The sequence below is a fragment of the Tachypleus tridentatus genome, chromosome 1 (assembly GCF_004210375.1).
Source record: "Tachypleus tridentatus isolate NWPU-2018 chromosome 1, ASM421037v1, whole genome shotgun sequence".
Classification (NCBI taxonomy): domain Eukaryota; kingdom Metazoa; phylum Arthropoda; class Merostomata; order Xiphosura; family Limulidae; genus Tachypleus; species Tachypleus tridentatus.
Genome location: NC_134825.1, coordinates 68,536,189 through 68,547,921, shown reverse-complemented (window position 1 = coordinate 68,547,921; position 11,733 = coordinate 68,536,189). Strand labels below are relative to the sequence as shown.

The window sequence follows — 11,733 nt, the reverse complement described above, 5'->3', positions numbered from 1 at the left end:
TGGGTTATATATCAAGTGAAACAGTGGTATATCTTCAGAAATAAAACGCTAAAATCATAGGTTCGATTCTAGTTGGTTGACACAACAAATAATACGAGGTGACTTTGGTATGACAAAACAAACTTTAAAAATGTCATTGATTTTGAAAACGTGAAATTTGTTAATTCTAGATCTTCAAATTGAAATCGTTATTTGTTTACTCCAGCGCAACTCACTTTCCAGACATGAAATCATCACCATGACTTGGATATTTTAATTAAAATGTTTTTCGATTTTCTTTGTGGTCCTAATAAGGAACTAACTTTGAAAGTGTACTTAATGGCAAACCTGCCTTCACGAATTAATTCAAACAGATACTATATTTCATTGATATTTTTTAAAAAGTTTAATACACTATGAGCATTTTGTCATTTACTGCACGAGATATAAATAAATAAATAAATTCGATCTTAATTTGAAAAATACACAACAGATATTAAGTATTTTAACAGAAACAAATACGTGATTTAAACTGGAGACATGGAAAATATATTTTAAGTGAAAAATTGCTCACTCGTTGAACCCAAGTGGTATAAATATAGCATCAATCTTCAAGACTTCGAAAATATATTTAAAAATTCCAAGAAATACTATAACATATCGTATTGAAAAGAGAAAGCAAAAACAGAAAATTAACATGCTTAAAAAAAAAAAAGTTGATCCCTGAAAGGCATAAGTTACACAGAAATACGAGTATATTAATTAAACAACACGATTCAATAACCTAAAGTTTACAACACTGCATCTCAAACAGTAACTTTAAACAGAACTTATAAAGTCTCGTTGTGGCTTGGATCGGATTTTGGGATCACCTCAATATGTTTTGATCCCATGAGCTGGATGAGCTGCCGAGAGCTGAAAGTGACGAATATTGTCTTGGAACCAGGCTGCTGAGGAACGAGTTTTTCGTTATGAGTTATAGTTTCACCTGGTTTGATATCCCTGTAATGGTACAAAATTATGTTATGAAAAAAAAACATAATATAGCCATCGATGTGTAAACTTTGTATTGTTTTAAACGTAGTTAAACAGGTAACATTATTCAGATTCGATGTTAATCAACAAACTTAATTATAACTAGTATCTGAACAACAGTTGTTCGACTTAAGAAGATCTTAATTGAGTTTTTTTGTGTATGATTATCTCACCATTTAAATGTTGGTTAAATGAAATTCTCCTTAAACAATATTATAAACAAAGTTAAAATTACTATATGAGAAACAACTGTTAAGTTCAGAAGTATCTCTTAGTCTTTTAACCGTTTTTTATCAACTTCTCACACATTGTCGCTGATTTAGTTTATTTTAGAATTGTTATTATAAAGTAAAGACGAATGGTATTTGTTTGTTCGTAAATACGGATAAGTTTGAAGAAATTTTGTGTGAAATTGAATTTACTCAAATACGGAGAGTTACTTTATTTTAAGACACGAGAAAGCACATTTTCCACACCTGAACTTTGAATGGTACGGTCCTGCAAGTCCCGGTCCTTCAATATTGAAGACACAATCTTCCAGAATACGTTTCAGTGGGTTTTGAAAAGTGATAACTAATTCAAATGGTCTTCCAACCTCTGGAGTTCCGTGGACCTAAGTTAAATAATAATAACAGTACATTTCATTATCGAGGATTTATCATGGATTCTAGATATGGAACATAATGTAGTGTCTACCGTTATAATTTTAAAAATAATAACTTTATTTGACCTTACCTCAAGACTCAACTTCGGTTTGTCCAGTACAAAATCGTCCTCACCAGACCAGGATTGCTGCGTTTCCATCACTGTGGCCAAAGCGTAGATTTTTATCATGGCGTAATCCACCAGTTTGTCGAGATATTCGCTTGAGGTCAATTTAATTGAAAGAAGTTCCTCTGTAAATAACACATATTTAATATAACTTTCTATGTAAAACGAATCTCTATAATCCCTACAGACAGTTATTACAATTTTCCCTAAACCTATTTCTCAATGCGTACCGAACGTTAAATTCATTTGTACACGTTTATGCTACACATTTTTCTTCTGACAAAACGAGATCACAAGTTAATTCCATGTAATTCATTGTTTTTTAATAATAAATATTGTGAATACATATCTTTAGTTACATCATCATTTTTCGTTACTTATATAAAGATAGAAAATTCCTGAACATTACTTCTGGGAAATATCAAATTTAACTTTAAATATATCCATATATATATTAGAACCAATTTGTTGCTATGATAGAAAACATTCTATTAGAAACAATGGTGTTAATTAATTTAAGAACAGTTATGTTGAACTAGTACAACAGTGTTTATCATTTTAAATAAAGTTGTATTAGACTTCTACGTTACCGTACTGAACTACGCAATTACAGTTTTATCAGAACTCTATTTACTTCGTCAACACCCACACCTGTCCTGTTTATCAATTACCTTACATATGGTAATTAGATTATTCTATAAACAGCTCATGAGGTCTATCTTCTAATCAGTACAAATCATACGGATACAAGAAAGGTGAAACTAGGTAACATAAGTGTACCTTGCTTAGGTTGAAGGATAAATTTATCACTCTTCCGTTTCAACATTTTAGCTGTAATTCCAGTGTAGTAAACGCTGCTGGCTGACAATATGGCTGACACTGTTCTGGGTTTGCTGCTCAGATTTTTAATCTTTATTGTTACATCGAATGGCCGTCCTATCATCACTTTCTTACTCTCCAATAGCTCGAATGAAACGTCTTCTTTTTCAACAGGTCGGTCGAATCTGTGTCTCACAATATCGTTGTTTGTGGCGTTCAGTACAGACATTCTCTCTTCCTCGGTTCCTGCAGGACACAAACCAGTTTTATCAGGCAACAAGATTCTCTGGTGCAATTTTATTTTCAAACTCATTGTGTAGCTTTCCACTTAGAAACAAAATAAACAAACTCTCCAATACACAAGTGTTCAAAACGTCGGTTTATTTTTATAAACATATACTGGTTACTTACCTTCTTTGTTTTTATACTCGTAAGTGATATCCTCAGCATCTCTGTTTCCATAATCATCATCAACTCCAACCTTCTTTGTTAGTATAAGACGGCCCACACTATAAGTTTAAAAAAACAACAGTTTATCACACTCGTATTGTGCCTTTGAAACAAGCTAATTCTCAAATTAAGCAAGTTGTTGTTGTGGAGTTAAATCTAACATGGAACGGAAATGAAGTAAAGCCAGTCAGTTACTTGTTAGTAATTCACTTAACATTTTATGTTTACGTCAACTAAAAATATATTATCTTTCAACCAATACTTGCAGCTAGACGTAATATCAAATTGAAATAGCTTTTAATTACATTTATTAACAATTGGATTAATTATCTTTGAGGAATAACCTATTATAAGAAAAGTTTGTCTTCTCGGGCCTATTTTTATTATGCAAGCAAAGACCAGCTTATAAATAAGAAGTGTGATTTATATAGATATAACAAAGCGGTATTTTTAACTGAAATGTATTGTGCTCAAAAACATGCATAAGATTTCAGGAACTGGAATTTTCAACCTTAACAGCACTTTGTATACAAGGTGGCTGAACTATGAGGTCGCAGACACTTGTATTCAGGTATACACGTTCCTGAGTTTTACTACGGAACGAAATAAAAGAAGCCAACCAGAGTATCAGCCACTACAAGTGCCTTGTCCTCTGTTATTTGTGTAGCGTGTTTATATCTGTGAATACGGTGTACATTCAAAAACAACATGTAACACTTAAAATTACGTACTGGCTAGTGTTTGTTTTCATTTTTTTCCACCCAGTTTCCGCTTTTCGGTCTTTCTGCCAGTACACGATGTCTGCATTGACTTCAGCGAAGACAAAAGGGACGTCGTATCTGTATCCAACTTCTCCTCTTTTCACAGCTAGTTGAGATGCTGGTCCTAACTGATAGATACCTGAGTGAAAATATCAAAACATATATCTAATTATATTCCCAGAACTTTAAAGTAAAGAGTAATTTTTGATATTGCTTTAAAATTTCTTGATTCTAAGACTATGAAACTTGCTTTAACTGAGTTTAATATTAAATTGCAAGATCCAAACTGCAAGTCATCATACAAAACCACAGTTTTCGTATTATTCACACGTACGTAAATACATTCTCAAATATTTACATAGAAACTATAATTTTTATGAGTTGCACAATACCTTCGCTGGTTTCCTGTGGGGTGGCGTCAACTATTTGCCATCCCCCGTATCCTGCAGGAAGGTCAGATCTCGCCATCCAACACTCATTCCATACATGGAAGTTCCTGAAACACGAGTTGTCGAGTTAGTTAATACATCTTTGTTTCTTATTCAGAGGTTATCTGAATAAAGTGAACGAGTTTCGTGTTGTAAAACTAATCACAGAGGAAAGATTTCTTTATATAAAATACTTAAAAATGTTTAACACATTGATTTCATTCCGTTCAAAACTCAGTGACAAAGTCACACATACTTAACACGTTTTGTGATCGATCGTTAGAGGATGTTCTTAAAAGAAAAAACCTGCTATAATGAGCTATTTTCCCCTAATTTTAACAGTTTAAAAACATTTTCAAAAGTTATTCAAATATCGTATATACAGTGTGTTTGGAAAGTTACTGTGCACTTATATATTTATTAACAGACAAGTTTCAATATAGAATACAAGGGGTAAATATGAATGACAATTATAAACAATGTTGAAAGTGACCCCCGTTGGCATCAATACAGCCCTGGATCCTTCTTATTTTGTTTCTAAACACCGCTTGCAGTTGCTGTCTTGAAATAGACTGAATAAACTATGATTAAAAAACTGCACAGCGACTGTGCACCCTGTATATATAACAAAAACAAATACAGAAACTCTTTATAAAACTGTACTAAAACGGCTAGTAATTAAATCTTATCTGAACAGGACGTTAATATACAACTATTTGAAACAATATTATCACATTAAAGTAACATAAAACCTTACATACCATATTGAATCATTTGTTCCTCCAGACATCTGATCTCCATTTTCGTTAAATAGTTTGTCAATGGTTAGTGTGGCGTCTGCATCATGAGCTGATACGAAGTTTGAAACTGGCCGACAGGGGAGCCCCAAGGCTCGGCAAACTGTAACCATAACACATCAAATTAAAGTTTTGATAAAATGTTTTAGCAACCGACAAAATATTCGAAAGTACATTTTCGTGATGTACAGTAAATATTAAAACAATAACTTGGTTATTGAAATCACTATATTACTTCTGTTTATCGCTTTTATGATGTGGAAAGGGATTCTTCGGAATGTAGTGATATGAACAGGAGGTGTTAAGATAGTGAAATGTTAATAATCATTTTGTGTGAATGTTAACATGAATGAAACAACTGTATCATCTTATAAATAGTTACCTTTAAATAACTTCTAAAACACTTAATAACTTTAATGGTTAACTCCTTTTGTAATATAGTTGTATAAAAATTGTCATCAACTTTATGTTTAATAAATGCTTTAAGAAACTATGAACATGACACATAAAGGCATATACGCAACATTAGATTAGTTTGTTGTATGTACATGTTAATAAAAACCTGTTATGTCTGCTTGTGATTAACAGATTAAATTGTTATATTTGTTGTCACACAAATGACTTTGATTGCTCATCATTTCTTTCACTGATATAAATATCTTAAGATTATTGATTTTTCCTTTTTATTTCGTTATGACAAATGTATGATATTAAAACAAATCATGAATCCACATTTTATTAAATCCAGCTAATAAAAGTTAGTTATCACATAATATAGGCAGAAAGAAGCGAAACCTACCAGTATTGCATACACCAGCAAATACCCAGCATTGTCCATATTTCACTGGATCTCCTCCGTTTTTCATAAACTTTTCTAGAATGGCAGCACTTCCAGTCCATTTCCAGGGGGCGACACCTTCATCATAAGGCTCATGCCATCTACCTATTATCACACCGTTGTCGTTAAGGCTGTTCACCTTTAATCAGAAAAAGTTAAAGGTTTTTAATGATTTCTGATTATGTATTTATTACATTTACTGCTAAGTATATGTAAAGTGTATAGTTAATCTTGAAATATTAACTTGGATTAAATATAGTTTTGAACGCGCTGAAACTCGTGAAAACAATTAGTTATTATACTATTATATTTAGACAATACTTTTAATGATTTCCTGACACAAACAAGTGGATAAAACTTGCATCACAATTTTGATAAGAGACAAAAGTAAATGTATTAAATTAAGGTAATATTAGGTAATACTCGTATCACGATTTTTCAAAGAAATCTTACCATGGCCGACACAGCACGAGCTACTTTGACTGGGTTAGTCCTGGAACTGTAATCGAGACGAGAACGTTCTAACAAAAACATGCAAGCCGGAAGGACCGAGTCTTTAAACTGAAATACAAAATATACTCTTCTTATTGACTCAAGTAGAATTGATAGAATTGTGCTGTGTAACTGTTTAGAAGCCGAAATGAAACATAAACATCAATATTTTTCAATAGTTTATTTTTCAGACGCTATTAAAGTGAAGAGAAATGTCAGTTTTATTCAAGTTATTAAACATTTATTACCTGCCCAAAAATCCACTGTCTTCCTTGTGGGTAGTTAAACGAACCTACATAAATCTTTCCAACGTCATTCAAAACGTATTCTTTTCTCATTTTATCATCTTGCATGTAGACAGAGTCATCTGTCGACCAAAAACAAAATTACATCTCGTTAGTACTCTTAGCACCTTTATTTAATGAGAAAAATCTCTTCGTAAAACATAAGTTTTAGTTATGGATATTTTTACTCTTAAACTCACCTTTGCTCCATGGATTAAAGAGAACGTAAATATTCTCCTTGCATTCATACGTTTCTGAAGAAGAGACTGGTTCGTCATCTTTTGACTTTAATTGTGAAGTAACTTTCATCTTCCAAATTCCAACTCCCACGGAAGAGGGCACGTGTACTTGGAGAGTTATGTTAGAACCATCGTGACTTTGTAGTCGCACATCCCACTTTGTTTTATCTTCTTTATAGGAATCGTTGTTGGTTATGGGTATTACAACTAAGGTGCCTTTACTGATTTGAGGGTTCGAACCTAAATATAAAATGTATAGAAAAAAGTTTTCAATTAGTGTAATCACGTGACAAGTATGTTTTTGTGCACTTATCACACCTTAAGAATAAAATAATACATTTTTCCAGAATATTTTATATCGTAAGATAGATCTCGTAAAACTCTTAATCGACAAACCCATAATCACTGTCATCAAAGTTGAATATTATAAAAACTAAATGTTTGTTGGTTATTATATCCTTTTAAAATCAAAACTTATTCAATATGTCTTTAAGACGTTAGGATTAATAAATACGTTTTAAACGTGTAGCAGGTACTGTTATTCTGACTCACCACACGACATTTCCAGTTTAAGCGTATGTTTCTTTGGATCGTAGTCTCTATTGAACAGAATGGTAACAGTAAACGACAAGCCACGCCGAAGTATGAGAACAGGCTTAGGACCCTCTACGAGTTCGTACATTTGGGTGTTGTGTTTTAGAGCATTATCTCGTGGAAGGAAATCCACGCTCTCTACTTTTAGAGCCGAGGATCCATCTTCACCTGTACAAAGCAAAAATAAAGTGATAAGAATTGCTGCATCTGATGTCTTAAACACAACTTTCGTAATAACACTAAGATAAAATTACTAATTGTATGGGTTTTGTTTTACTTTATGTGAGAAACAGAGCTCTTGCTACATGAATGTTTATATGTATATAATTTGGTAGATAGGTATTACATTTTCGTACATCCCTTCCTTATTCACATGTGGACAATTTATATTTTCATGAACTGTATATGAGAAAAAGATCATACTTCTTTATTCTTGGTGCAAAGATATTTAACTCATTATCAACGATGTCATATCAGATCAAATATAAATTCATAATTTTATATTTTGTGTTATGAATTGTAACTTAGAAGTAAGGTTGTATGACTCGGCATATTTTATGAGTCAATAAACATTATCTCTTTCTGTAGATTTGAAGTAGTTTATAAAACAGCTTTTATCTAATAAAACTACGAGGTAAATATTCATCACCAGTTTCTTCGTCCAAACAAATCAACATATTCATCCAATAATGAACATTCGTTTGATTGGATTTTCAAGCAACTTAGTATATTAACTTGTCACTGTTGTCGTGTTTGGGTGGGAGAAGAGGGCAGGAAGACGAACATACGATTAAAGCACAAATGGTGGATCAGGTTGCATTCAAGAGGCGTTTTGTTGAGTTTCAAAACACTTAAAGATATCTACGAACGTCAAATTTCCATTTATAAAGGAAAATCTTTATGCATACCTGGATTTCTATGTATTATCTCATATTTATATATATGTGTATACATAACAAATCCAATTTCTTTAACATATATTTAATTTTTGAAATATCTTGAAGTTTTTCAACTTCCACTTTTAAAGTCATTCCATAAAGGAGGGTCGATTTTTCTCTATTTGACTTCCACGAATAAAACCGGAAGTCGATTAGCAAGGAGAATTGCATATGAACAAACTGTTACCGGGTCCTATGCTTGGACTAATTGAAGTCGTCTTGTGATTCTCAGGTCTTCATAATAAAAATTGTACGTTCTCGTGCTTGTTAATAACACTCCTCTATCTTTCTGTGGACATCAGGAAAAAAATTGCAAAATATATATTCTATGATACAGTGATGAAACAAAGGGTTTTTAACGATAACATTTGGGGTTCCATTCCTGTAGTGGAAACAGCCGATGCGAGGCATCCACAAGTTTCTAGCACACTTTACTTTTAATATATATACAAGGTTTCGACCACCAAATATGGGATTTGTGCACCCAGTGTTTTTTATGTAAACCTGTGTTAAATTAACCTCATTAGTTTTAATCTATATATATAATTGCAGTGCCACAGTGCCTAAAATGTTTCAAAGAACGTCAATCTAAAAGAATCGAGGTCATAAGGTCAAGACAGAATAGTATTGAAACAAAATTAAAGAGCTATAATAAAGTAAAGACAGATCCAATGTAAGAAACATTGTCATATGGTCAAGACAAAATATTAAGTTGTCCCAAGGGAAAGGAAATTATTTTCACATTAAACTTTGTTCAGATTTTTAGTTGATTTGATTACATGTCTTCAGATAGGGTTAAAAGTTTGTTAAAACATTATAAACGTGAAAATAATCTGGTTTTATTTTTTATTAGTTACGATTTAATTCATTTTGAACGTTTTAGATGCTTAACATTGTTAAATGTATATAGATGTTTGGTTCCTCCATTTCGTATGGGATTTAAAAGAAATTAACTACTTTCGAGCCCTTCCAATACAAACCAACTAATACTGTCGTTATATGTATATGTGTTCTTATGTTTCTTGCCCAAAGCTGCGCAGTGGATTATGTGTCCATTTCGACGGAGGTGTAACCTCGGGTTTTGCTTTTAGAAGTTTGTAAGCTTATCTCACACCCAGAGGGAGATTTTATATTGTGTATTTATATGTATATAGAAAGAGAGGTTTACAGAAACACTACAGTTTATGTTCAAATAATATTAAATGTCCGAAGTAGAAATAAAATGAAATTTAGAATACAGTAAATCCAAAATATGAACTGCCTACCGTTCTCAGAACCGTTCAATTCTCTTCGTTTCTCGTACTCTTCTAACATCTTTCTTAAAAGGTCTCGCAGATAGCTGTTATAATCATCCACGTCACTGACATTATAACTGGAGACAGTGTTGTTGGACACGTCGGACAATGGAAGTCTTCCAAAACTGTACATCTTCCGAGTCAATATTTCTGAACACAAGCCAAATATTTTTTTCACTGCGATATACTTTACTAGCTAATGTCAACTTCGTATATAACAAAAAGTAGCTGTTGATTTAAGATTGAAACTCCTTATACCGAAGATAAATTATAACTTCTGAAGAACTTTATAATCAGAGTATAATAACTTTCGTGATATCTTAGATCAAGTAAGCTAATGATCTTCTTTATATAGATAAATGAGTGAACAGTTTTGGAAATACCAGTTTCTCAATACACCATGTGATGGTAAGAATCAATTACGAGAGAAATTCGTTCGTTTATTAATTGTAGATCCATTTCATAGGAAGAGGAAATCAGTAGTGGCCTGTCTGTACCTTAATCTGATTTAATGACGTACACACATGTTGCAAAGTACGTGTTGTTTGTTCAAACTGGGCATTCCATTCTTCGAAGTAAACAACAATGTGACGTTTTAGTGTTAGATGTCTGTAATTGGGCAACGTTATTGGAAACGTCACATTCCCCGTCCACAAGTTTCTGTGAATTTGGAACTTTTAACTTACGTGTAATCATAGCCTGTGTTATTGGGGTAATATTCCTTCTGTTTCAATCACAATACTAGTGGCTATGCAAGCGAAAAATAACCAGAGAAAATTTCATTATAAATTGACACTAGTATTATGTGTTTTTACTGTTGTTGGCATACATGTGATTAAAATAATTTTTACGTTTGCCACGTGTTTAAGTAGATTCTCTTTTCTATACTTTCTTAGTAACTACTTTATTTGTTTACACTTACAAATGCAAGTACATTTTTATGTATCTGTTACGAAGAAAAGTATAAAAATAATAGTTTGACATCAGTATCTTCCTACGTCATCTATCAGTTGAAGAATGAGTTAATAGTGACGTCTGTAAGACTGGTGACGTCTTGAAGTTTATCCAACAAGAGTTTTCAAAGTCTAGCGTAAGCATAATTTGCTTGTGCAAAACACGTACGGTGTATTAATGGTATTTTTAAATAAGGGTATTTATAGTAACGGTATGCTAACACTTTATTAGAATAGTGTGACGTGTGTTACCATATGATGTCATAACAATGAAAACTTTGCTAAATCAAACACTATAGCTTTGAGTAAGGATTGTGAATAAACGTTTTTGATGTAATCTCTGTTATATAGTTGAACTATTATAACCTGATACGGTTGTTGGTTACTGTTCCACTCCACTCAGCTGAATTCTGATGTTTTGAATATTAATTGCAGTCGATGTAAAACAAGAAAATGTTCAAGATAATTAATTTTGAAACAGATCTGTAAAGTGCATTTTATAACAATATGTAATCTTAATCCATCACTAAAATGGTTGTAATTTAGATATTATTGGACAGGTGATGTTTTAGTTAGATGGATATCTTTAATCGATTGTTGTGTTCATTTGTTTCCTATTGTTTGTTCTTGAATTTCGCGCAAAGCTACACGAAGGCTATATGCGTTAGTCGTTCATAATTTAGCAATGTAAGACGAGAGGGAAGGAAACTATTAATCACCACTCACCGCCAACTTTTGGGCTACTTTTCTTAATCAACGAATAGTGGGATTGACCGTAACCTTATAACGCCTCCACGGCTGAAAGAGCGAGCATGTTTGGTGGGACAGAGATTCGAACTCTCAACCCTCAGAATACGAGTCGAGTACCTTCACCACCTAGCCGTGCCAGGCCTCTTTTCTGCTGTGGCAATAATCTAACTACTGTTGTTATTAACTACTGTAACTAGATTAATAAACTATTAATAACAATACACTATTCTGAAAGTTAAAGTAATATAACGCGTGAGCTATTCACTCACTCTTGTGGCAAAAATAGTCGCATACACATTAAACATTTTCC

General features: G+C 32.5%; 1 protein-coding gene across 1 annotated transcript; it reads right to left on the bottom strand.

Annotated features, from left to right (window-relative positions):
• Window positions 1-364: 364 nt before the first annotated feature.
• Window positions 365-10,017, bottom strand: LOC143251239 (hemocyte protein-glutamine gamma-glutamyltransferase-like). Its single transcript, XM_076502689.1, has 14 exons — window positions 9,691-10,017; window positions 7,446-7,655; window positions 6,855-7,133; window positions 6,619-6,737; window positions 6,332-6,439; window positions 5,840-6,017; window positions 5,005-5,143; window positions 4,208-4,311; window positions 3,786-3,954; window positions 3,016-3,113; window positions 2,566-2,850; window positions 1,750-1,910; window positions 1,491-1,627; window positions 365-981 (listed from the first exon to the last, which is right to left on the bottom strand). Exons 1-14 carry the CDS (start codon window positions 9,851-9,853, stop codon window positions 810-812), a joined length of 2,322 nt encoding a protein of 773 aa, XP_076358804.1. The 5' UTR covers window positions 9,854-10,017; the 3' UTR covers window positions 365-809.
• Between the last annotated feature and the right edge of the window lie 1,716 nt (window positions 10,018-11,733).

What these genes read in the sequence shown, in the direction of transcription:
- LOC143251239 (XM_076502689.1), bottom strand. Translation starts at nt 9,853, where the DNA reads ATGTACAGTTTTGGAAGACTTCCATTGTCCGACGTGTCCAACAACACT. An exon ending in CTTTAATCCATGGAGCAAAG is followed by an intron (nt 6,738 to 6,854) that starts GTGAGTTTAAGA and finishes TTTGGTCGACAG; the next exon opens with ATGACTCTGTCTACATGCAA. An exon ending in AACCGAAGTTGAGTCTTGAG is followed by an intron (nt 1,628 to 1,749) that starts GTAAGGTCAAAT and finishes TATTTAACTTAG; the next exon opens with GTCCACGGAACTCCAGAGGT.